The sequence below is a fragment of the Callithrix jacchus genome, chromosome 12 (assembly GCF_049354715.1).
Source record: "Callithrix jacchus isolate 240 chromosome 12, calJac240_pri, whole genome shotgun sequence".
NCBI lineage: Eukaryota > Metazoa > Chordata > Mammalia > Primates > Cebidae > Callithrix > Callithrix jacchus.
The window spans coordinates 81,340,530-81,368,383 of NC_133513.1; the positions used below are offsets into that span (position 1 = coordinate 81,340,530).

General features: G+C 37.2%; 1 protein-coding gene across 1 annotated transcript; it reads left to right on the top strand.

The window, feature by feature from the left end:
• Positions 1-1,108: 1,108 nt before the first annotated feature.
• Positions 1,109-25,999, top strand: LIPN (lipase family member N). Its single transcript, XM_002756373.4, has 9 exons — positions 1,109-1,218; positions 2,097-2,214; positions 11,327-11,525; positions 13,150-13,259; positions 15,657-15,793; positions 17,575-17,721; positions 21,232-21,303; positions 21,846-21,917; positions 25,628-25,999. Exons 1-9 carry the CDS (start codon positions 1,111-1,113, stop codon positions 25,859-25,861), a joined length of 1,197 nt encoding a protein of 398 aa, XP_002756419.1. The 5' UTR covers positions 1,109-1,110; the 3' UTR covers positions 25,862-25,999.
• The last annotated feature ends 1,855 nt before the right edge of the window (positions 26,000-27,854 follow it).

Consider the following 27,854-nt stretch of genomic DNA (forward strand, 5'->3'; position numbering starts at 1 on the left):
CAACCTTATGGAGTTTTTTGGAACTTAAATAATGTATGTGAACTATTTAGAGCAATGCCTACTATAAGAGAAGCACTCAATAGATATTGGTTATTATTAGTTTCATACAATTAGAAAAGTTACATAACATTAGCAAATATAAAATTGTCTTCAAAGAGATAGCCAATGTATGGAAAGCTATTTAGCTTCAAAAGTAAACTCTGAATTTCTAGAAGTTAAATATTAATTTGTAATACTAAATTATCTATAATATTACTCTCTCATTCACTTTTATAAGAAAAATTGTGAAAGCATTTATTAAGAACTTACACTGTACTAAATGTTATGTATTATATGACTTAATCCTCACTATAACCCTATGAGACAGGTTACATTGTTGTCCTAATTTTACTAACAAGTAAACCAAGAGACAAAGCTGCTAAAATACTTGCCTGAGGTTAGGCATCTTCTTTTGTGGTGAGTCTGGACTTCAAATTTAGGCCATTTGACTGCAGCACTTATACGATGAGAATGCTGTAGTGTTATAATGTTGGTCTACCTTTGAACAGACATACTTTTAAACTATGGTAAGGAAGTGAGACTGTACATTGAGATATGCAAAATTTGCCTTTGTGTGCCACAAGATAAATTGTCACATGACTAGAAATGAATCATAAGCTTTTTTGTTTGGTTAAAGTTTTATTTATCCATTTTTCTTGTTTATTTTGTGGGATACTAGGCTTAACTAGGAGATAACTCCACTTTTCACTGGCCAATGGAATGAAAACTTGTCCTCTGAATCTTTAGATATTTTGGCAAATTGTAGGCAAGCAAAGACTTAAAGCAATTCAACCTTGATTAAAATAAAGTACCTCCATACCTGATTAAATTTATTTCATTTTAGAAACTGGATTATGATCAAGACAACTTCTATATGAAAACATAGATTACTAGTGCTCCAAGTTAGTTCATTATATTTATTCCCATTTATACATTATCTGCTTTCAGTGCTATTCAAGTTTTCATTAATCATTAATAATTTAATCATTTTATTTCATTAATCAACATTGATATTTCATTGATCATCATTGATAATCTGTGAATATTAAATGTTTTATGCCAGGCATTTCTATGATGTGGCTGTTTTTGACCACAACTTGTTTGATTTCTGGAATCTTAAATGCTGGTGGATTAGTTGATTTGGAAAATGAAGTGAATCCTGAGGTGTGGATGAACACTGTAAGTCATGGAAAACTTTGAAGAACATCAAATAAATCAAGATTAATGGATTTTGAGGTTATGAAAGGTTATGTTATAACAGAAAATCTCTGATAAAACAGATAAAAATGAAGATGGTTTTTAACCTTTGCAAGTGTCAAGCTAGGTAGATGTGCTCCTTTGGCTGAAAAACTAATACTTTCTAATAATGAAAACCAAAATTGTGCTATTCTGCTATCTATCTATGTAGATAGACAGAACCTCTACTTTTGAATTTATATTTTAAGAATATTCTTTGGGAGGCCAAGGTGGTTGGATCACGAGGTCAAGAGATCAAGACCATCCTGGTCAACATGGTGAAACCCCATCTCTACTAAAAATACAAAAATTAGCTGGGCATGGTGGCGCGTGCCTGTAATCCCAGCTACCCAGAAGGCTGAGGCAGGAGAATTGCCTGAACCCAGGAGGTGAAAGTTGCGGTGAGCCAAGATCGCACCATTGCACTCCAGCCTGGTAACAAGAGCAAAACTCCATCTCAAAAAAAAAAAAAAAAGAATATTAAGCTATTTGTTGATATATATGATTTCCGTCTACTGATCTATAGTTCTATTACCTTTAAACCAAGAGAAGTCTCAAAAGGCAACTGACTTGAGAATATAGCTTTGTCAGAAAGAATGAGTCAATGCTAAATGTTCCCCCTACCTCCCAAAACATTTGCCAGTAGTAGATATTTTTAAAAATTCTACCTATTTTGTATTAAGACTTTATTTATTAATTTTACAGTTACCTAGTGATACAAATTTCAGATAATTCACTTAAATAAGCACACAACAGATGCTTTAATTCCTTCTGATATCCTTTGGAGAAGTTCAGCTAATGACTGTATTTTTACTGGGCAGAGTGAAATAATCATCTACAATGGCTATCCCAGTGAAGAGTATGAAGTCACCACTGAAGATGGGTACATACTGCTTGTCAACAGAATTCCCTATGGGCGAAGACATGCTAGGAGCACAGGTACAAGCATTGACCTCCTTTTTAGGAATAATTTAGTGCTAGATATGCTTCAACAGAGTTTGTCAAAATTGTTTTGAATTGTTGGATTAGTCTTTAAATAGTTAACAGGAAGGCTTACTCTTTTCCTGATAATTCTCTGAAGACAGAGAAGAACCTAAAAATATAAAGAGCAAGACTGATCTTGCTAACTGCGACCAGATGTACTTGTTAGGGTGTAAACAGAAAGGTGGAGCCTACATTGCGTCAGCTCATTACTGATTTATCATGTGGAAAATTGCTTTGTCCCAGGAAAATGGATCTCTTCATTGTTAGGAGGAGATTTTCTGGGTTGTATGAAATTGACTATGGGGCACCCAAGAAGAACCTCTTCTGCCCCCACTAAAATGAAGGGGCCTCCCTCTGCAGGATAAAAATAAAATCTAGTTAAATGACAATGGCACTTCTGAAAAGTTTTCCAGGATTGAAAACCTTAACATTCACATACACTTTGATCAAAGGGACACACTTGTTCATGGAATGAAAGAGTATGGTGTCAATAAGTCTTGAATTCTAGAATGAGGATCCAGCCATGCCATAGCAAGGGAATGACACTCCTTAAAATGGAACATTTAACTGCAAAGCCTCTGAAGAATAAAAGATAAGAATAAGCAAAATATTTACAGTGGCTCAATAGCAAATAATTTATTGGCAGCTGCTTACCATGTTCATTTTGCAACTTTTCTCCCACCATACACATTAAGCAGCAGCTGAGGTAATGTTTGACATTCTCTCCCTCTTATATCTCCAGTTGCAGAATAAAAAATGAGAATGATATGAATAGTCTTACTAGTCAAAATACGAAATACCCAGTTAAATTTGAAGGTCAGATAAGCACAAATAATTTTTGCATAAGTCTCATTTCAAGATATACTAAAAAGTTATTCACGATATTAAACCCAAATTTCGTAGAGCATCCTGGATCTTTTTGCTTATTTTTGTTTTATTTGTTTGTTTTTTTTTTTTTTTGATGAGCTTCCAAGATTGAGAAATTTTTTTTATTTTTTATTTTATTTTATTATTTTATTTATTTTTTATTTTTTTTTGAGACAGAGTTTCGCTCTTGTTACCCAGGCTGGAGTGCAATGGCGCCATCTTGGCTCACCGGAACCTCTGCCTCCTGGGTTCAGGCAATTCTCCTGCCTCAGCCTCCTGAGTAGCTGGGATTACAGGCACCCGCCACCATGCCCAGTTAATTTTTTGTATTTTCAGTAGAGACGGGGTTTCACCATGTTGACCAGGATGGTCTCAATCTGTTGACCTCATGATCCACCCGCCTCGGCCTCCCTATTATTTTTTTATTGTATTTTAGACTTTGGGGTACATGTGCAGAACATGCAAGATAGTTGCATAGGTATACACATGGCAGTGTGTTTTGCTGCCTTCCTCCCCTTCACTCACATTCGGCATTTCTCCCCAGGCTATCCCTCCCCTGCTCCCCCCAACTGCTGTCCCTCCCCTATTCCCCCCAATAGACCCCAGTGTGTAGTACTCCCTTCCCTGTGTCCATGTGTTCTCATTTTTCCTCACCCGCCTATGAGTGAGAATATGCGGTATTTCATTTTCTGTTCTTGTGTCAGTTTGCTGAGAATGATGTTCTCCAGATTCATCCATGTCCCTACAAAGGACATGAACTCATCATTTTTGATTGCTGCATAATATTCCATGGTGTATATGTGCCACATTTTCCCTGTTCAGTCTATCATCGATGGGCATTTGCTATTGTAAACAGTGCTGCAATGAACATTCGTGTGCATGTGTCCTTATAGTAGAACAATTTATAGTCCTTTGGATATATATCCAGTAATGGGATTGCTGGCTAAAATGGAATTTCTATTTCTAAGGCCTTGAGGAATCGCCACACTGTCTTCCACAATGGTTGAACTCATTTACACTCTCACCAACAGTGTAAAAGTGTTCCTATTTCTCCACATCCTCTCCAGCATCTGTTGTCTCCAGATTTTTTAATGATTGCCATTCTAACTGGCGTGAGATGGTATCTCAATGTGGTTTTGATTTGCATCTCTCTAATGACCAGTGATGATGAGCATTTTTTCATACGTTTGTTGGCCTCATGTATGTCTTCTTTTGTAAAGTGTCTGTTCATATCCTTTGCCCATTTTTGAATGGGCCTGTTTGGTTTTTTTCTGTAAATCTGTTTGAGTTCTTTGTAAATTCTGGATATCAGCCCTTTGTCAGATGGGTAAACTGCAAAAAATTTTTCCCATTCTGTTGGTTGCTGATTCACTCTAGTGACTGTTTCTTTTGCCGTGCAGAAGCTGTGGAGTTTGATTAGGTCCCATTTGTCTATTTTGGCTTTTGCTGCAAATGCTTTTGGTGTTTTGATCCTTGCCTACTCCTATGTCCTGAATGGTTTTGCCTAGATTTTCTTCTAGGGTTTTTATGGTGCCAGGTCTTATGTTTAAGCCTTTAATCCATCTGGAGTTAATTTTAGTGTAAGGTGTCAGGAAGGGGTCCAGTTTCTGCTTTCTGCACATGGCTAGCCAGTTTTCCCAACACCATTTATTAAGCAGGGAATCCTTTCCCCATTGCTTGTTTTTGTCAGGTTTATCAAAGATTGTATGGTTGTAGATATGCTGTGTTGCCTCCGATGCCTCTGTTTTGTTCCATTGGTCTATATCTCTGTTTTGGTACCAGTACCATGCTGTTTTGATTACTGTAGCCTTGTAGTATAGTTTGAAGCCCAGTAGTGTGATGCCTCCTGCTGTGTTCTTTTTGCTTAGAATTGACTTGGCTATGTGGGCTCTCTTTTGGTTCCATATTAAGTTCATGGTGGTTTTTTCCAGTTCTATGAAGAAAGTCAATGGTAGCTTGATGGGGATAGCGTTGATTCTGGAAATTACTTTGGGCAGTATAGCCATTTTCACGATATTGATTCTTCCTAACCATGAACATGGAATGTTTCTCCATCCGTTTGTGTCCTCTCTGATTTCATTGAGCAGTGGTTTGTAGTTTTCCTTGAAGAGGTCCCTTATGTTCCTTGTAGGTTGTATTCCTAGGTATTTTATTCTCTTTGTAGCAATTGTGAATGGCAGTTCGTTCTTGATTTGGCTTTAAGTCTGTTATTGGTGTATAGGAATGATTGTGATTTTTGCACATTGATTTTAGATCCTGTGACTTTGCTGAACTTGCTTATCAGTTTCAGGAGTTTTTGGGCTGAGGTGATGGGGTCTTCTAGGTATACTATCATGTCGTCTGCAAATAGAGACAACTTGGCTTCCACCTTTCCTATTTGAATACCCTGTATTTCTTTTTCTTGCCTGATTGCTCTGGCTAGAACTTCCAGTACTATATTGAATAGGAGTGGTGAAAGAGGGCATCCTTGTCTAGTGCCGGATTTCAAAGGGAATGCTTCCAGTTTTTGCCCATTCAATATGATATTGGCTGTTGGTCTGTCATAAATAGCTTTTATTACTTTGAGATACGTTCCATCGATACCGAGTTTATTGAGGGTTTTTATCATAAAGGGCTGTTGAATTTTGTCAAAGGCCTTCTCTGCGTCAATTGAGATAATCATGTGGTTTTTGTTTTTGGTTCTGTTTATGTGGTGAATTACGTTTATAGACTTGCATATGTTGAACCAGCCTTGCATCCCTGGAGAATCCTACTTGATCATGATGGATAAGTTTTTTGATGTGCTGTTGCAATTGGCTTGCCAGTATTTTATTCAAGATTTTTGCATCTATGTTCATTATGGATACTGGCTTGAACTTTTCTTTTCTTGTTGAGTCTCTGCCGGGTTTGGGTATCAGGATGATGTTGGTCTTATAAAATGATTTGGGAAGGATTCCCTCTTTTTGGATTATTTGGAATAGTTTCAGAAGGAATGGTAACAGTTCCTCTTTGTGTGTCTGGTAGAATTTGGCTGTGAACTGATCTGGACCTGGGCTTTTTTTGTGTGGTAGGCTCTTAATTGCTGCCTTGACTTCAGACCTTGTTATTGGTCTATTCATAGTTTCGACTTCCTCCTGGTTTAGGCTTGGGAGGACACAGGTGTCCAGGAATTTATCTATTTCTTCCAGGTTTACTAGTTTATGTGCATAGAGTTGTTTGTAATATTCTCTGATGATGGTTTTAATTTCTGTGGAATCTGTGGTGATTTCCCCTTTATCATTTTTTATTGCATCTATTTGGTTATTCTCTCTTTTCTTTTTTATCAATTTGGCTAATGGTCTATCTATTTTGTTGATCTTTTCAAAAAACCAGCTCTTGGATTTATTGATTTTTTGAAGGGGTTTTCATGTCTCGATCTCCTTCAGTTCTGCTCTGATCTTAGTTATTTCTTGTCTTCTGCTAGGTTTTGAGTTTTTTTTTATCTTGCTCCTCTAGCTCTTTCAATTTTGATGATAGGGTGTCAATTTTGGATCTCTCCACTCTTCTCATGTGGGGACTTATTGCTATATATTTTCCTCTAGAGACTGCTTTTAATGTGTCCCAGAGATTCTGGTATGTTGTATCTTCGTTCTCATCGGTTTCGAAGAACTTCTTTATTTCTGCCTTCATTTCATTGTTTATCCAATCAACATTCAAGAGTCAGTTGTTCAGTTTCCATGAAGCTGTGCGGTTCTGGGTTAGTTTCTGAATTCTGAGTTCTAACTTGATTGCTCTATGGTCTGAGAGGCTGTTTGTTATGATTTCAGTTGTTTTGCATTTGCTGAGGAGTGCTTTACTTCAAATTATGTGGTCGATTTTGGAGTAGGTGTGATGTGGTGCTGAGAAGAATGTATATTCTGTGGATTTGGGGTGGAGAGTTCTGTAAATGTCTATCAGGTTGGTTTGTTCCAGGTCAGAGTTCAAGCCCTGGATATCCTTGTTAATTTTCTGTCTGGGTGATCTGTCTAATATTGACAGTGGAGTGTTAAATTCTCCCACTATTATTGTGTGTGAGTCTAAGTCTCTTTGTAAGTCGTTAAGAAATTGCCTGATATATCTAGGTGCTCCTGTATTGGGTCCATATATATTTAGGATCGTTAGCTCTTCTTGTTGTATTGGTCCTTTTACCATTATGTAATGACCTTCTTTGTCTCTTTTGATCTTTGTTGCTTTAAAGTCTATTTTATCAGAGACGACAATTGCAACTCCTGCTTTTTTTTGCTCTCCATTTGCTTGGTAAATCTTCCTCCATCCCTTTATTTTGAGCCTTTGTGTATCCTTGCATGTGAGATGGGTTTCCTGGATACAGCACACCGATGGGTTTTAGCTTTCTATCCAATTTGCCAGTCTGTGTCTTTTGATTGGTGCATTTAGCCCATTTACATTTAGGGTTAATATTCTTATGTGTGAATTTGAGACTGCCATTTTGATGCTAGCTGGCTGTTTTGCCCGTTAGTTGATGCAGATTCTTCATTTTGTTGATGCTTTTTAGCATTTGGTATGTTTTTGGAATGGCTGGTACTGTTTGTTCCTTTCTATGTGTAGTGCCTCTTTCAGGAGCTCATGGAGAGCAGGCCTGGTGGTGACAAAATCTCTGAGTACTTGCTTGTTCGCAAAGGATTTTATTTTTCCTTCAATTATAAAGCTCAGTTTGTCGGGCTATGAAATTCTGGGTTGAAAGTTCTTTTCTTTAAGGATGTTGAATATTGGCCCCCACTCTCTTCTGGCTTGTAGAGTTTCTGTGAAGCGATCTGCTGTGAGTCTGATGGGCCTCCCTTTGTGGGTGACCCGACCTTTCTCTCTGGCTGCCCTTAGTATTGTCTCCTTCATTTCAACCCTGGTGAATCTGACGATTATGTGCCTTGGGGTTGCTCTTTTTGCGGAATATCTTTGTGGTGTTCTCTGTATTTCCTGGACTTGAATATTGGCCTGCCTTCCTAGGTTGGGGAAATTTTCCTGGATAATATCCTGAAGAGTATTTTCCAGCTTGGATTCATTCTCTTCGTCACATTCTGGTACACCTATCAAATGTAGGTTAGGTCTCTTCACATAGTCCCACATTTCTTGGAGACTTTGTTCATTCCTTTCTGCACTTTTTTCTCTAATCTTGGTTTCTCGTTTTTTTTTGTTTGTTGGTTTGTTTTTGTTTTTGAGACAGAGTTTCGCTCTTGTTATCCAGGCTGGAGTGTAATGGCGCAATCTCGGTTCACTGCAACCTCCGCCTTCTGGGTTCAGGCAATTCTCCTGCCTCAGCCTCCCGAGCAGCTGGGATTACAGGCACACGCCACCATGCCCAGCTAATTTTTAAAAACATTTTTAGCAGAGACGGGGTTTCACCACGTTGACCAGGATGGTCTCGATATCTTGACCTCATGATCCACCCGCCTCGGTCTCCCAAAGTGCTGGGATTACACGTTTGAGCCACCATGCCCATCCAGTTTCTTGTTTTATTTCATTGAGTTGATCTTCGACTTCTGATTTTCTTTCTTCTGCTTGGTCAATTCTGCTGTTGAAACTTGTGCATGCTTTGTGAAGTTCTCGTGCTGTTGTTTTCAGCTCCTTCAATTCATTCATATTCCTCTCTACGTTGTCCATTTTTGTTATCATTTCCTGGAATCTTTTTTCAAGGTTCTTAGTTTCTTTGCATTGATTTAGAACATGTTCTTTTAGCTCACAGAAGTTTCTCATTATCCACCTTCTGAAGTCTGATTTTGTCATTTTGTCACACTCATTCTCCGTCCAGCTTTGTTTCCTCACTGGTGAGGAGTTTTGGTCCTTTGTAGGAGGCGAGGTGTTTTGGTTTTGGGCGTTTTCCTCCTTTTTGCACCGGTTTCTTCCCATCTTTGTGGATTTATCCACCTGTTGTCTGAGTTGTTGCTGACTTTTCGATTGGGTCTCTGATTGGGCCCAGATTGTTGATGATGAAGTATTTCTGTTACTTAGTTTTCCTTCTAACAGTCTAGCCCCTCTGCTGTATGACTGCTGAGGTCCACTCCAGGCCCTGCTTGTCTGGGGTACACCTGTAGCAGCTGTAGAACCGTGAGGGATGCTACCAGTTTCTTCTTCTGCTCTCTTTGTCCCAGAATGATGCCTGCCAAATGCCAGTCTGATCAGTCCCTTTTGAGGTGACTCTTAGGATATACGGGGGTCAGGGAGCTGCTTGAGGAGATGGTCTGTACTTTATAGGAGCTCAAGTGCTGAGCTGTGAGCTCCATTGTTCATTCAGCACTGTTAGGCAGGTGCGTTTAAGTCTGCTGCTGCAGAACTTATAAAACCCCTTTTCTTCCTCAGATGCTCTGACTCGGGGAGTTAGGGCTTTCTTTATGAGTATCCTTTGCACTGTCCTTCCCAGCTAGGAGGCAGTCTAGTCACTATTTGCCTGCCGAGGCTCCGCCCTGCTGGCATGGGCTCCGCCCTGTTGGTGGAGTCTCTCTGTTATGGAGGGTTGCCTCGGCAATGGTAGGCTGTGTCTGCAATGGGAGTACCTCAGTAGGGGCAGAATGCCTCGGTAATGGCAAATGCCCCTCCCCCACCGAGCTGCACCATCCTGGATTCAGCTGTGCCCTCAGTGAAACTCTCAACCCCGAGTGTTTCAAATCACCATTTTGTTTGTCCCTGTGGGGGTGGGACCCACCGAGCCTGATCACCTGGCTCCCTGTTTCAGAGCCCTTTTTCTTTTTAAGTTGAATGGTTGACTCTCTCCCAGGTGTTTCAGTCGTCTGCTGATAGGACACCGGGATCTGTGTGATTTTCTGTGCAGTGACCCACTGCGCCGGCTCAAATGTCACTTCCCGGGAATCTCCTGGTCTGGCTCACTGTCCAAGTCCCGTTTAATCAGATGGATATGTTAATCTGCCCTCCCAAATCTCAGATTGCCGGTTTAACAGGGCACCCAGACCAGCGTGTTTTGTGCGGAGTGCCCGCGGGCCGAAACGGCCGCACTAGCTGGAAGGACTGCACTGGAGTCCCGTGTCTCTCCTATACCTGGGAATTTCCCTGTTCTGTGGGCAACAAAGATCCATCTGGAAATGCGGCTTGGACTCACCCTCTGCGCCTTCACTGAGAGCTGCAATCCTGAGTTGTTCCTACCACACCATCTTCCCCGCCCCCATTTTTGTTTTTATTTTTTGCTAAATCTGGCAATCCCAGGTACAGGTGTGAGGGAGCTATAAAATATAAAAGGAGAAAACTTTTATGGGAAAGGTTTTGCTTAAGGAGAGAGAATTTTGGAAAGACTTAGAATTAAAGATCGTTTATTAGATGTAATGTTTTAAATATTTTAAATCAGTTAAACCTCTCATAAACAATATGAGATGGGTACCACTAATAGTCACCATTTCACAAATAATGAAATTAAGGCACAGCTGGTCATGTTAAACGGCCTGAAGCACACATATAGCAAGCTGATAGACCAGATTTTAAGCCCAGGCATCCTGGCTCCAGAGCCTGTGCTCTTAGTCATTAAATTATAGTGCCTTACTTGACCTTCTGCCCTGGTTCTTTGCATCTCCCTGAATACCTTCTCTTCCTCAGGAATCTGGAAGTTGGCAGGACATTGAGCTGAGTATACTACTGTAGTTTTTGAATGCCCTCCACTGGGCAGAGGATGGGGATTTAAATAGAAGTTTGGTGAGGAACCAATCAGTATCCATTTACACTCACCTCCTCTTCCTCCCTGGAAGAGCTATAGGACTTGAGTAAGCATGATAAATTTCACATCTTTGTAAACCACAAGTGGGAAGTTTGTATATACCAATACATAGGCAGAGCAGTTACCAGTACAGGCTTTGACATAAAAAAGAAGTGGGTTTGAGTCCCTGCTCTGTGCCTTCTTACCTGGGCGTCACTCTGGGAAAATTACTTAACTACATAAGGTTTGGTTTCCACATCTATAAAATGAGGATTCTCAAGATAGCAGCTAGTTTATAGAGTAGTTGTAAGAATTTAGTAAGATAATACATATAAATAGGTCAACATAGCACCTAGGTACAAAGTATGTGCTCAATAAACTGAAGTTATGTGATTATAATGCTCTATACCACTAACAAGGGAAACGTGAAAAGTTTTTGTTTTACCGTGTGTGTGTGTTTCTGTAATGTTTCTGACATGCTCTATTTACCACAAGTTACTCTCTCTTTCTCTTTCTCTCTCTCCCTGTCTCATCCTACCCCCCTCCTCCCAGGTCCCCGTCCCGTCGTGTATATGCAACATGCCCTGTTTGCAGACAATGCCTACTGGCTTGAGAATTATGCCAATGGAAGCCTTGGATTCCTTCTAGCAGATGCAGGTTATGATGTATGGATGGGAAACAGTCGGGGAAACACTTGGTCAAGAAGACACAAAACACTCTCACAGACAGATGAGAAATTCTGGGCCTTTAGGTAAATACTAGCTAAGAAAACTCAAGGGGGAAGTTGGAAGCAATTAAAAAAAATAACATGGATGCTATTAATAATCATCTTTGACCCTTGAAGTCATGTAGCTCCTTGCAGTTTCTGTTAACAACTCAAAATAGGGAAACAGCAAGAAGCTTTTTCACTGATTCTCTCACAGGCAAAGTATGGCATTTCAACAAGATCATTTTAACACCCAATTCTATCAATTCTATGCATTAAAAGTATGTCCAAAGAGGGAGACAACTCAGAAAATTATCCTGACCAATGTGTACATTCTTTCAGCCAGTGTTTACTGAGTGACTACTATATGCATTGTTCTAGTCTCTGAACATTCAGAGAACAGGTCAAATCCTGATTTCACAAAGCTTATGTTCATTTTAATGATATTACAAGTCTTTTCTCCTGAGTAATCAACTGTGCAAGGATGGTTTGGACCAGGACTGTATTGATTTAGAGAAACTGTGATTGAGATTGCACATAGTATCATTTTCAGGAAAACTCCAATATTAGGTTTTAAAAAACCTTGTAAATGGGCAATGGAGAAGAATCTTTTTGATATCTTAATTGTTTATTTTAAGGGAAAAGTTTTCTGCTGTCACCAGAGGACAGGCTGATGCCTGCAGTATACTTTCCCTCTTCAGGCCCAAGCTCCCTACGGGTTTGTAAGCCTGCTGCTAGAACAGTGTGTATTCCTATCACATTAATAAAATATTCAGTACTTACTGAAGGTTTGAGAAAAATGAGGAACAGAGTAGAATATTATGGTTCCTGGGCAGGGGCAAGCATCAGGAAATATTGTATCACTGGTCTTTGGGAGCATCACAACAATTCTCCTACTCTTGGAAGTCCCAATCTGTAGATTTCCTCACACATTCTTTTAAAAAACAGGCTTCTAGTTTATGGAATACCTGCTTTGATTAAATGTTATATAGGCCTTTTTCTTCCTCCTGTCTGAAGAACAAAATACTGGTACTAGGGAATACTGGTATTATTAAATATATATCCATATATCTATGTGGACAGGAATACTACTACTTACATTATCTTACTTAATGCCTACTAGTAGCCAGAGTCATTTCTTGTATACTATTAAACCCTCTTAGCAGCCCTGTAAACCAGGCACTACTCTGTTTATTTCTCATATGAGAAAACATAGGCTTAGAGCATTTCAGTAACTTTGCAAGAGTTGCAAAGCTCATAAATGGTAGAATCATGATTTATAACAGTCCTGTTTCCAAAGATGGGTATTAGATGACACTAAGAATTATGAAGCCCCATGGGGGAGTCAGAAGTAGAAGCACACAAACTAGATGGGGAAAGGGAGGGCAAAGAGAAGCGAGAGAAGGGAAGGAAGAGGAGGAATCATAAGGTTGAATTCAAACAGCATACACAATCTTGAAAGTGCTCCTCTCATGAGGAAGTAAAAAATATATATGCAGAAAAACAAAAAGCTTCAATAGCCTGCATTTAATTAGATAAATAAATGAGATACACACTGAATCTAAGTAAACAGCGTAGAATTCTGTGTGTAAAAAAGAAGTGAACAAGTGCTCTGAGTTTTAAACTTATACTTGCAAGTATTTATAAAAGCCCCTGTTTTATTTTGCAGTTTTGATGAAATGGCCAAATATGATCTCCCAGGAATAATAGACTTCATTATAAATAAAACTGGTCAGGAGGAATTGTTTTTCATTGGACATTCACTTGGCACTACAATAGGTATGTTTTTGAGGGTCAATGTTCTCAGAGTCTTACAAGAGTTCACCTTTATGTTAGAATAAAGTAACGGCGACTTATAGTGCCCTCAATTCTCTGTCCTCTGCTGGGAATAACCCTTGTACTCTAAGCAGCTGTGAGCCTGCAGTGCCGAGACTGTATGTAGGACAAACCTTTCCTGGGTCTCTGGTCACAGCAGTATATTGGCAATGGTGATGCAATTTCCCAGGAATAACATGTGTTCCAAATTCAAAGAAATAATTCTGCAGAGTAAGTTTCTAGATTCCCTCTGAGATGAAAAAGTGAAGTTTAATGCCAGGAAATATGGCTGAAACATAATAAATTTGCATCAATTATCTCTTTCTTACAATCCAAATGGGATTTTTAAAAAATAAAAGGAACATGCTTATACCTATATTTGAACATGTTGAAAAGACGTGGATATACTTGTTTGTGGGTTGGCACACAAAGCTTACTATAATAAATCAATTGAGCTTATGTATTTAGTGTGTGATTTCATATTTGTTAAATAGAAAGTATATGTTAGCACTATGTAGAAATTTTTAAGGTATTTTAAGTTAACAATTTAATTCTTAATAATTGCTAAGATAGTTTGGAAAGAAATCAATAATCTAGTTCCAAATAAAAGTTCAAAGGAACGCAAACTAATAAAAGCTTTAAATTTGTAATTGAACTTCCACTGAAGTTTCCAATTTTAATGAAATAAATTACATGAAAATGTAATGTTTTAATTTAGGGAATTATTTTCATTCTCCACTATCATCAGTAACAAACATATTAATTAGTACTTTATATTGATAGGCACTTTTGAAGCTTCAACTAGGCAGTTAGCATCAGAGAGCATATACTAGAAAAGTATACAAAAACTCACAGGAGATCACAAATGCCACTAATAGGCAAATAATTATACTATAATATCTAACACTTATTGAGCATTTGTTATGTGTAGGGTCCTGTGTTCAGGACCTTTCCCACAGTATCTCTCTCTGATCTCCAAAACAACCTGAATATTATTATCTCCATCTTGAAGAAGAAACACAAGTTCAGAACACAGATTCAAACCAGGTGTATCTGACTTCACCAATGGTATGTGTGAGGATTCTGGAAAAATGGTATAGAAAATTAATAACTTTAGGTGGTTTTGGAAAAGTGGGTAGGACTTGGACGGATCTTCAAAGAAAACACAGAGAATTTGATTATCTCTTCTCTGTGCTACATTTAGGGCATAAAGTTTGTCAGTAAATGTTGTTTGCATTTTGGACAGAGAAATTTCTGTTATGTAAGGAGCATAAGTGAGGGGTCTTTATAGGACATTTAGGTCCCAACCCATTAAATGTTAACAGGGCTCTGCAGTGTGACCCCCAAAAATCTCATCTCCACATATTTCCACACACGCTCTGGGAAAGTACTATTCCTGATACAGAGTCTTTTTATCAATTGTTCAGTAAATTATTTTAGTTCCTCTTTTTCTGGCCAAGACAGTTGTAATGTTTCAACAAGTGTTTACACACAAACACACACACACACCCCAGTGGAAGCCCAGGAAGGGACTTCTGGAAACCAAATTATATGGATATTCCTCCTAGCCTACCCAGTATCATGCTGATCTCCATCCTCATGAGATATAAAGGGGTGCAATGCTACTGCTGAAAGAGCAAAGCAAATGGAGATGCCTGGTTTTTACTGGGCCATTGAGGACACTAGACTTCAATTTTGGCCCAAATCCATTTTATCCATCATCCCAAATTCAAAGGCCAATTGAATTTGATTAAATGCTATGTTCATTGTGGCTATGTTCATTGTGTCATTGTGACAACTGGTTCCTTTCTTTTTGGAACCAGGGAAGAGTTTGGAGGGTTGATAAACATCCAGCAAGGCACTGGGAGCAGTGAAATTTCATTCCATAGTGCGAAAGAAAACCTGCTGGAATAACTGGGTGATGCTAGAGAAAGAAATCAATTCACCTCCTGTGAACTGATTATTTGCTTCTGGAAGTTCTGTGATTCATTCTGGCATCTCAGAGTTAGGGATGAAATGAGAATGTTGCCAGCATTTACCCCATGCTTGGGAAGTAAGGATGCTTTCAATTCACACAGCAGTAGCTACTCTGGCAGCTTAACTCACACCTTTCCCTTGCCAGCTACTCCATTTCCCCCAACCAGGTCAAATTGTCCATAAATAGAAAAAAATAAAACTGGAGACTTGAGAGCAGAGAGGACTGAAGGCAGATTATCTTTGCAGAATAACTCAGAAGACTTCTAGTCCATCCCCAATATGATTGCAATAGAAGGAAAAATGACTAAGCAGAGCCCTGCTTTTGTTAGAAACATTATATAAGTATTTATTTTCACAAGATTGTCTTGTCTCCTGTTCTCTCAGGGTTTGTAGCCTTTTCCACCATGCCTGAACTAGCACAAAGAATCAAAATGAATTTTGCCTTGGGTCCTGTGATCTCATTCAAATATCCCACCAGCATTTTTACCAGTTTTTTTCAACTTCCAAATTCCATAATCAAGGTAGGCTCCTTTCACCAAAATGTACCTAAGGATTTCATTTTGGATCATAAATCCTTATTATTTTCAAATCTACAGTAAAGTAAAAGTAGGAAATTTAGATAAAATCTATAGAACTTAGACTCTGTGGGCATGTGCTTGTGTCTGTGTGTCGCCATGTGTGCGCATGTCTGTGCCGTAGTATCTACAGTTTCTGTAAAACAATTTACTACATTAGGTCATTAGTAGAGCTGAGTATATGTCAGAATTTGTAGCTGAGCTGAGTGCTATATGACAACAAAGATTTTTCTTGTTTTTGCAAGTATTTTGTTCCATTTAGTCAGGCAGGTCAATGAATTCACATTGCCCAAGTGAAAGACACTGTTACCTATAATCATTGATGTGTCCAACTTTGACATTAGAAAAACCTGTTATACTCCTTCCAATATGGGAACTTGTCCTAATTTACTAAAGCTAAGATTCCAAAGTCTAAATGCATTACAGATCAAGTATTAATTCAAATATTTATTGGTTATTTTTCAAGAGTTGAAAAAGTCATTTGGTTGCCAATTGTACATTTGGAATTTTATCTATTAAAGGGTTGTTTTGTTTTGTTCTCTCTTTGCTTTTGTTTCTCTAAAAAGGTCATTGCCACAATGAACATAGCATTTAATCAAATTCAAATTGGCCTTTGAATTTGGGATGATGGATAAAATGGATTTGGGCCAAAACTGAAGTCAAGGTGACCAGTTAGAATACCAAAATAATTCATATATAAGAAAATGAGCCCTTGGTTTGGGGTGGAGTGGTAGAAATGGAAAAAATATTTGTGAGCTAACACAAAGAAGAATTTCCATAGGGCCTAATGATTGGTCTGACAATAGTTTTATTGTATTGTTTACTGAGAGCACAAATGATGTAACTTCTTTATTCAAGAGCTTTTCTAGTTTATTTCAAAATGTGTTGATATCAGTTACATTTTAATGCTTTCTACATTTGGTCAGAGTGAGCAAACTAATTTGTTAAATTAAAATCAGAGATAGATACATCTATTTGTAAATACATGTATCCATTGTATGTGTTGCTCTTCCTACATAGGTCAGCAATAAGGCAAATAATATTCCTGGCTTATCTCAGTTTCACATTTCCCACTGTCAATATTCCTGCTACTTCAATTGTGCCATCTTTGTGACATTATCATATCTTTTCTCTTTAATGGTTCCTTCCCTTTGGTTCACCATTCTCTACTTTTCAGCCTGATAACTAGCCAATCTGAGACAGTACTCGAATGCAATGTGCGCATGGGTAATAAGGAAAACTCCGATTGTCCCTCATATTCAAGGTATTATTTGACCTTAAGAAGAAACTGTTTTGCCTTTCTTACCAATTAATGAGAAAGAAATATTGGTAAGCACTGATTGGGAAGAATACAGGGAAATTTCACTATGGAGATGTGAATTTGGGGTTGAGGGCCTTTATTGCAATCTCCTTGTAAATAATATTTGATAATCTTCCTCGTTTGGAGATAGATTCCTAAGTCACTTTTCCTCAATAATTTGGTCTCCTTGACTGAATCAGCTAGTACAAATAGATCCCCAAAGCATGGCTCATTTCTAGAATGAAGGATATGTCAAGAATTCTGAAGATGATTCTTGAATTTTGTTTTATTTGTTATCACTATTTAAGCATATTGTTTTTGCTATTGACTTGAGCTCCTTACATATTCTGGTTACTAATCCCTTGTCATATGGGTAGTTTTCAAATATTTTATCTCATTCAAAGATAATTATTATTTACCTTCACAGGCTTTTTTTGGTACCAAAGGTTTCCTTTTAGAAGATAAGAAAAAGAAGGTACCTTCTAGCAAAATCTGCAACAATAAGATACTCTGGTTGATATGTAGAGAATTTATGTCCTTATGGGCTGGTTTCAACCAGAAAAACATGAATCAGGTATGTGTGATAGTTATAGGGCCATTTGATACCTTAAGAAATTCCAGCTTTCCTTTGACTCATTTTGATATATCAAAATGCATAAATTTATATGATATTCCAAATTTTTAAAGGCAGATGGATTTTTTTTTGCTTTTAAAAAATGTTTATGGTTATATAATAGTTGTACATATTTATGGGGTACATGTGATATTTTAATACAAGCACACAATGTGAAGTGACCAAATCAGGGTAATTGGGATATTCATCACCTCAAGCATTTATCATTTCTTTTTGTTAGAGACATTCTAATTTGACTCTTCTAGGTATTTTGAAATATACAATGAATTATTGTTAACTATAGTCATCCTATTGTGCATGCTAGATTTTGTTCCTTCTAACTGTATTTTTGTGCCCATTAACCAATGCCTCTTTATCCTTCTCACACCCCGACTACCTTTCCCAGCCTCTGGTAACCATCATTCTACTCTCTGTCTCCATAAGGTCAGTTTTTTTTTTAACTCCCATATATGAGTGAGAACATGCAGTATTTGTCTTTTTGTACCAGGCTTATTTTACTTAATATAATGTTCTCCAATTTCATCCACATTATTGCAAATGACATGATTTCATTTTTTATGGCTGAATAGTATTCCACTGTATATATATACCACATTTTATTTAAACACTCATCTGTTGATGGACACGTAAGTTGATTCCATGTCTTAGTTATTGTGAATAGTACTGTAATAAACATGGGGTTACAGATGTCTCTTCCATGTATTGATTTCCTTTTTTTTTTTTTTTTTAAACTATATACCTAGCACTGGAATTGCTGGGTCATATGGTAGTTCTATTTTTAGTTTTTGGTGATCACCCATACTCTTCCCCATAGTGCCTGTACTAATTTACATGCCTACCAACAGTCTGTGCAAGGGTTCTCTTTTCTCCACATCCTTGCCAGCATCCATTATTGCCTATCTTTTTGATAAAAGCTATTTTAACTAGAATTAGATGGTATTCTATTGTAGTTTTGGTTTGCATTACTAGATTAGATTGCATTACTAATCTAATGATTAGTAATGCTGAACATGATTTTGAAGTACCTCTTGGCCATTTGTATGTCTTCTTTTGAGAAATATCTATTCAGATTTTTGCCTATTTTTAAATCGGATTTTTTTTGCAATTGAGTTGTATGAGCTCTTTATATATTCTAGTTACTAATCCCTTGTCAAATGAGTAATTTACAAATATTTTCTCCAATTCAACAGGTTGTTACTTCACTTTTTTGATGGTTTTCTTTGCTTTGCAGAAGCTTTCAGCTTGATGTAATCTAATTTGTTCATCTTTGCTTTGGTTGCCTGTGCATTTGAGGGCTTACCTCAAATTGGCCCAGACCAATATACTGGAGTCTTTCTGCAATGTTTGTTTTTTAGTAGTTTCATAGTTTCAGGTCTTAAATTTGTCTTTAACCCATTTTTTAATTTTATTTTTGTATATAGCAAGAGATAGAGATCTAACTTCATTTTCTGCATATGGATATCTAGTTTTCCTAGCATAATTTCTTAAGGAAACTGTCCTTTCCCCAATGTAGGTTCTTGGTGCCTTTGTTGAAAATTAGTTGACTATAAATGTGTGGATTTATTTCTGGGTTCTTTATTCTGTTCCATTTTCTATGTGTCTGTTTTTATGCCAGTATTATGCTGTTTTGATTACTACAGCTTTGTATCATAATTTGAAGGCAGGTCATGTGATGCCTCCAGCTTTGTTCTTTTTGCTCAGAATTTTATATTTAGAAAAACATAAAGACTCCAACAAAACAGATGCTAGAACTGAAAAACAAATTCATTAAATTTGCAAGATAAAAAATCAACACATAAAATTCAGCAGCATTTCTATATGCCAACAGCAAATAATCTTAAAAAAAAAAAGAAAGTAATTCCATTTACAATAGCTACACATAAGATAAAATACCTAGGAATAAACCATACCAAAGAAGTGAAAGATTTCTACAATGAAAACTATAAAACACCGATGAAAGAAATAGAAAATGACATTTAAAAATGGAAAGGTATTCCACATTCATGGATTGCAAGAATCAATATTGTTAAAATGTACATACTATCCAAAACAATCTACAGATTAAATGTTATTCCTATCAAAATACCAATGGCATTCTTCACAAAAATAAAATTTTTAAAAGCCGAAAATTTATGTTGAACCATGAAGGTAGATGTCTGCTATACATAGAAGATTAAGTACTCGACAAAACTTGAATGTGAAGACTGGGGAAGTGAATAGGCAGCTTCATTCTTCCATTCCCTGATGAAATTTAGGAAAACAGATGTTTTATAGTTGGTAGTAGTTTCTTATGTGTTTTCAATCAGCCATAACTTACTACAGTTAATTTGAATTTATTTCATTGGAATATATTGCATTAAAAATAAAATCCTAAAAAAGGAGAGAAGCACATATAAGCCTTGATCTTATTTCACATATTCCTTCCTTTGTGGATGACTTTTGTTTGAAATAAAACTCACCACTTAACCTGGAAAAATAACAGGACAGGATGGAACGGAGATGGGAACCCCTCTTTATGAAGAAGCAGTAGTCCTGTTTTATCACCTGTTGGTTTTCTCTTATTAATCAAGAAGAAGGGTCCACATCTGCAGACTGGTGTGGTTGAATAATTGTCTCTACTGTATTCCAAATAGCAGCCAATGAGGCTGTTACGGTGAAGGCAGTCACAAGATACTGTTCTCTACCCCTGTTCTCCAAGAAGCTAAATTGTGTTAGACTGAAAACCATTAAAAAAAACATTGTTGAAAGTTGGCTTTTTCAAAAGTAAAGATTTGTAATAGTTTCCTTTAATTAGATTCGTTATTTTCTAAGACATAGAATTATGATTATTATTTTATAATTTTTATCTCCATAATGTTTATAAAGATTGAAATAACCTTTGGGAACAAATGGCTTTTAGCTTTACATTTGCAGTATTTTATTTTATTTCCATAAAAGACTAGTAAATTGGTAGTATGACTTTTAATATGTTCATTTGATAGATGAAAAAATAGAAACTCAAAGATGTTAAATGTGGTGGCCAAGTTCACAAAGTGGATCATTAAGAACAACAGGGCCTGAACTCTGGTTTTTTTTTTTTATCTAATCTGTGACAGTGCACCTGAGTGTACAAGCATGCATCACCCCCACACTTGCACATAGAACCTTTCCTAGTTACTTTGATCCATAATGATCATTACTGTTCCTTCTACCTCAAAATAAGCAAATTATCCTACAGATTTGGAGCTGGTGCAGGTTTGCTGTCAAGCAACCCATTCCGTTAGTCAGTTTATGGTTTACTCGCATTCAAGTACTGATATAAATGGCATATTTATCTAGATAATTCTACCTGATTATTTTCAAATCCCCAGTTTTGTTTGCTAATTCTGTGCATCATTTTCCTCTGATTCTGAAAGGCAAAATTTATTTTGTTTGGCAATTGTTGCTGTAATATGAGTTTATTTCCTTTAGAGTCGAATGGATGTGTATATGTCACATGCTCCTACTGGTTCATCAATACAGAACATTCTGCATATAAAACAGGTAGAGTCTTAGTCATGAAAAACCATTCCAATTCTTATTTCCATTATATTAAAAAAAAAACAGAATTGACCCTGTTAACAGGCCTACCTTAAAAATCCTAAGAGTTTGCTTCCAGTTTGTCCTTGCTGCCATCTTTATGCCTTGATTTCTCTGGAATTTAAGAGAAAGTATTTTATGTTATAGACCAAGTAGATGACATAAATTAATACCTTCTTAAATCAGAGTCTGTAAAATAGGCCCTGAACTGAACCAAGAGGTAAACTAGGGAAGCCTCAGGAGAACTGAGATTCTCCAGAGGGAAGTATCTGGGATTTAACTTCTTTCTATTGAGGCTTGGCTTTCCATGAACTTTTTATTTAAACCAATGGTGGGGAGGGGGGTTATTGCTTCTCTTTCTGTTGAGCCCTACTTGTCATAATTGTAAAGTGGTATTTACCAGGAGCCCTATTTTCTTCCTATCATGCACTATTTTTCTAAAATTTGCTGTTAGCTATCATGAGTCTTACCCTAACTATTCTTTTTCCAAAACACATTTGTTTCAGCTTTACCGATCTGATGAATTCAGAGCTTATGACTGGGGAAATGAAGCTGATAATATGAAACATTACAATCAGGTGAGCTATTTACAGTGACCCCAGAATGGTGAGTTTGAGACAGTATAATAAAAAATTTGAGTGTGGAAAGAATCCTACCTGTTATTTGGTGGCATTTAACTGATAGAACTTTTGTTTTTAAAAACATTTAATTTTAATTTGCATTTATTTCAGAAAATCTATAAATAAAAGAATCACATACAAAGGAAATTAGATCATGTGTAATCCTTCCATCCAGAGATAACTAGATGTACTAACATTCTGGTGTATTTATTCCAATTTTCTCTGTATTATATTACTTTTTTACAACTTTTAATCTATTTTACTTAAGCTATAGTAAGAGATGACCAGTATTACTGAGGGATCTTTTTAATTTTTTTTCTTTTTGAGACAGAGTATTGCTCTATCACCCAGGCCGGAGTCAGTGGCGCAATCTCAGCTCACTGTAGCCTCCACCTCCCAGGTTCAAGCGATTCTCCTGCCTCAGCCTCCTGAATAGCTGGGACTACATGCACACACCACTACCCCTGGCTCATTTTTGTATTTTTAGTAGAGACAGGGTTTCACCATATTGGCCAGACTGGTCTCAAACTCATGACCTCGTGATCCACCTGCCTTGGACTCCCAAAGTGCTGGGATTACAGGTGTGAGCCACTGCCCTGCCAAAAAAAAATGTTTAATGGCTGCATGATAGAAATTGTTTTATAAAAATATTTACAGCATAAATGAATATACGCTTTGTAATACCAACAGAAAAATTAGAATTCCACATGAAAGTTGAATAAGTATCACCCAACATTGAAGACTTGGGTCATAAGGCATCTTTTTCCATGTAGCTTTATGACATAAAAATCTGTAGACTCATTTAGCACTGTACTTTTAATTGATCCTGTCACAACCTTTCTGTTCTCACAGCCAGGGACTTCACTTTTAAGTATGAACTAAGCACATTAAATTAAATTGTTTTCAGTGTTTTCCCAGACTAACATATTTTAAGCTATTTACTGGCAAAACCATAGATCAATTATTCATAAGTTGTTTCTGAGGATCAAAACAGTCAATCAGACCAGCAAATTTCTCAAAAATGAATTGGCTGGTTACAGGAATAGCCCTGATCCTTAAAACCACTACAAGAGATAGACTGTGTATATTTTTTTATTTTTAAAAATCAGTTTAAGATGTGATTGTTACATACAATAACATGTACTAATTTTATGTGTCCCATTCAATGAGTTGTGACAAATATATTTATTTGTGTAGCCACACCACAATCTAAATATAGGATGTTTCTATCACCCCTAAAAGTTTCTTCTGCTCTTCAGACTATAGACACAAAGGCATGTATTTGCAAATGCTAAGAAATGGACTAGAAAAGAAACAATAAATGTTAAAGTGCTTATCTTCAGAGAGGAGAGGAAAGAAGAAAAGAAGTACTGTTTCATGATGGATATGAAACAGTAAGGGACTCTCATTTTGGACTTTACATGTCTGTTTTTTTCTCATTATTTTTAATAAACATGTTGTATTTATAATTTGTTTACGTTTACAAGAGAATGAAACAAAATACACACACACACACACTCAAGATCATTATAGTCAAGTTCTAAAGTATGTGAGAGTGTTAATATCCTTGGAATTTGTCTGCTGTTAGCTGGTCCTACCAGATAGAATTGATGCTCCAAGTCAGTCCTATTTTGTGAATTCATCTCATTAGATGGCAATTTTTATCACATTCCCTCCAAAAAAGCTAGTCTCAACAGTTTGCCCTCTCCTCAAGTTTGCAGCACCATCTCTGTTCCCACTCTGTTTTATTGAGTATAAGAGGATTAACCCATGTAAACTCCATGACACTAGGGATTTCTCACTATTTTGTTCATTAGTGTTTTCTCACCTGGAAAAGTACATGAAAATTACTGGACCCTCAATATCTATTTGTTGCATGAAGGAAATTTCTTAACTTTTCTCTTATCTACATCAAACTGTCTCTATCTTCTTGATTCTCTCCTTCCTTTCTCTATCAGAAAATGATGGTCCTCTTATTTTTTAAGTTATCCCAGTCCTGTGCCCTTGATCCCATCTCTTTTCACTTTCCCTTCTTCCTGGCTCCATTCTCCTGTCCCTTATGAAAAACAAGCAAGACCATCAATTCTATCAAGTTATCATTAGGTCAATCTGTTCTAATCAACATCTTTTCAGTATTGAAGAGGGCTTCTTCCACTCACTCCTCAACCTTGTAAAACATAGTTTAGGTCTTCATCTTCTTATTGTAGCTACCCTATTTAAAGTCACCCATGGCTTTTAATTGCCAAATTCAGTGGTCTATTTTCACCTTTTGAAATGTGTTATGTTAGTTACCACAGTCTCCTTGCTACTCAGTCCCCTGACCTGGACTTCCATAACACAATGATCTCTGATTTTTTCTTCTGTTTATGATTGCTCTCTTTGTCTCAGGCACTGACTATTCCTCTTTCCACCACTCTGAAATGATTAGCATTCCCCAAGAATTCTTCAAAACTCTCTTTCTTGGAGAAGTCAGCCATACCCATAGCTTCAATTTGGAGCATTTCTACTGCTTGTCTAGATTTATTTCAGGACTTACCTTCAAATTATTCTTTTTTTTTTTTTCAGTGACACTTTTCCTTGCTTTAATATTTGTTGCTTTTTCTGCTTTTGAAATGAATGTTCAATTACAAAATACCAAACTACACTCAAAAGAGGGTGTAGAAAAAGCTGGCCATTGGTGCAGCATGGAGAAGCCCACAAGTAAGGACAGATAGCAGCAGCAGGTGGTGAGAAGTGGGAGGTCATGGGAGCAGGGGTTACACATGTTCACAGAAAGCTTAAACTATCCAACAGGTTGTACCCTAATGTTAGCACAGGTTAGACTAGTTAATACCTTGCTGGGTGGCCTCAGTGTATTTGGGTTCAGATTCTACACAGCAATACAATTTCTTCCAGTTAAGAGTCTTGGCTTGCACTGATCACAGCATGATTGGAGGGTACTGGACCAGTCTTGTTAGTTTTTCAAAATGCTGTGGTAGAACTGATAGATGCATTCAGAGACTTCAGGAGCTCTACACTTCAGTGACAGTGTATAATTGGGGTTTCCTGACTGGATACATAGCTTGGCCAAAATCCAAGGTAATCCCACTAACCATTGCCCATACAATAGTCTGAAGACAGACCTCTGAGAAATGACCCTTCCTTGTCCCCCTAACTTTCAAAACATGTCCAAATTTTCTAGCCTGACATTCAGACCTTGATTATCTGCCTCCAAGTTTATATCCTACTATCTTCCTTTACATATTCTTTTCCCCAGGTACATTGGAAAGCTTGCCATTCCTGATCACAGCCTACAAACTCTTCCTGCTTCCCATCCACCCCCATTTCTGCCTGTCAAAATGCAACTTTCCCTCAAGAGTCATTTCACATGACCCCTCTTTTTATGAAGCCTTCAGGTAGAAATAATTTTTTGTCTTTACTTTCATTTTATTTTGGGAGCATTTATAACATTTAACATATCATACTTTGTATACAAATACTTGTTTAGCTATCTTGCCTTGTGCCCTCTTTTGCAAACTTCTTGAAGGTAGAGACCATTGTATGTTTTCTTCCTATGTCTCTTGGTACCTAACAGAACTATGGCCATAGTCCATATTTATTTAGCAGCCTTTGTAGTTATTGCTTTGAGGACCTTCCTCTCACAAATGCCCTTGCTTTCTCTCCCACAGATTCGTCCCCCTATCTATGACCTGACTGCCATGAAAGTGCCTACTGCTATTTGGGCTGGTGGACATGATATCCTTGTAACACCCCAGGATGTGGCTAGGATACTGCCTCAAATCAAGAGTCTTCATTACTTTAAGCTATTGCCCGATTGGAACCACTTTGATTTTGTCTGGGGCCTCGATGCCCCTCAACGGATGTACAGTGAAATCATCACTTTAATGAAGGCATATTCCTAAATGCTATACATTGCATTTACTTTTCAGTCAAAAGTTGCTTCCAAGCCCATAAGGGGCTTTAGGAAAAATACTAACCAACAATGAGGTTGTCCTCCAGCACCCTGGGGGAGAAGCATAATGAAGTTCGTTTTCCAAGTTCATTGTGTTAGCGTTATTTATGTTTAGAGACATCTTTGCATGGGACCATCTACAGGTCCTTATAAACAATGAGGCAGATTGGGCAAAAAGATAAATAACCTGCTATTCTATTTGGTATTTAACTCTAAATTATAATTTTTTTGTGTGTACCATGAAGTATAGAAATGTCTGAAATTTCAAAGGAACAGTGAAATTCCATTAAGGTCCTATATGGAAATGTCTATGGTCATTTTATTTATATGGGTTGCTAGGAAAATGGATAGAGTGTGGGATTAGGAGGGTGGCCTGTAACTTCTTTATAAAATTCTCTTAGGTATCCTGAAGATGTACTAGACATTTTTACATTTTTAGGTATTTTCAACATCAGAAATTCAAAAAAGTCCCAAAGATTCTTCCAGAGAAGTCATTGCCTCTTATAATCTTAACCCTGGCTATCTGGGTAAATGAATTCTTGAACTCATAATAGGATACATGCATAAAATCTTCCTCATTGCAGCAGAAATAAATTGTGCAGCATCTATAGATCAATATCATTTTATAATCATAGGAAGGCTTGTTTAGCATGTAATGCCCCCTTTACAGGCTTTGTGTTCTTTGAGGGGTTTGAATAGTCCATGAAAAACTGACAGATAGGAAACTGATAATGAAAGGTTAAGCTAAAGATGGAAGCAGAAAGCACAAGGCTAGATAGTCTCTAAACGTTAAGGATTTTCTTCCTTCATCTTAAAAGCAGTGGGAAGCCACAAAAATATTTTTACCTAAGCGAAGGCTGATCACCATAGTTTTGTAAATATCACTTTGGCTGCTGCATAGAAAGTGGATTAGAAGATGACAACAAAAGATGTTGAGCAAGTTTATAAGTCTGATCAAGTGTTCTGATGCAGGCTGATATCCTTCTTCTGTGCTCTCTTAGAGACATGATCATTGGAAAATCCAGAGCCAGTTCCATAATACTGCCCTGCCCTGCTGGCAAATCTACAAGCTGCTGGCCCCTGGAGACATTCTTCTCTCAAAACCAGCATTCATTAATTTAATGTGTATGTATTGATAGGGAATAATTGTCACCATGAAAACCAGGTGGTAATATGGAAAAATACCCATGATATAATGTTATGTGATGGGAAGAAAATGAAACCAGTAGAACTATGTGATCCCAAATATGTACAAATATTAAAACAATTATATGACTTTATTAAACATTTGTATAAAAAACTGAAGTCATATAAAAAATAAAATTAGTTGTGTCAGGGTAGTAACATGATGAGTGATTTATACTTTAAAATTCTTAATATAGTAATGATATAATGTTACAACTTATCTAAATCTCACAAACTTAATATTCAAAAGGAAGATAGACATAAAAGATGTAGGCTAAAATTCTCCAAGAAATGTGGGACTATGTGAAGAGACCTAACCTACGTTTGATAGGTGTACCAGAATGTGATGAAGAGAATGAATCCAAGCTGGAAAATACTCTTCAGGATATTATCCAGGAAAATTTCCCCAACCTAGCAAGGCAGGCCAATATTCAAGTCCAGGAAATACAGAGAACACCACAAAGATATTCCGCAAGAAGAGCAACCCCAAGGCACATAATCGTCAGATTCACCAGGGTTGAAATGAAGGAGAAAATACTAAGGGCAGCCAGAGAGAAAGGTCGGGTCACCCACAAAGGGAAGCCCATCAGACTCACAGCAGATCTCTTGGCAGAAACTCTGCAAGCCAGAAGAGAGTGGGGACCAATATTCAACATCCTTAAGGAAAAGAACTTTCAACCCAGAATTTCATATCCAGCCAAACCGAACTTCATAAGTGAAGGAAAAATAAAATCCTTTGCGAACAAGCAAGTACTCAG

Coding starts and splice junctions, on each gene's coding strand:
- LIPN (XM_002756373.4), top strand. CDS start 1,111: ATGATGTGGCTGTTTTTGACCACAACTTGTTTGATTTCTGGAATCTTA. Junction 11,526..13,149: donor GAGAAATTCTGGGCCTTTAG/GTAAATACTAGC, acceptor TTTATTTTGCAG/TTTTGATGAAATGGCCAAAT. Junction 21,918..25,627: donor ATATGAAACATTACAATCAG/GTGAGCTATTTA, acceptor TCTCTCCCACAG/ATTCGTCCCCCTATCTATGA.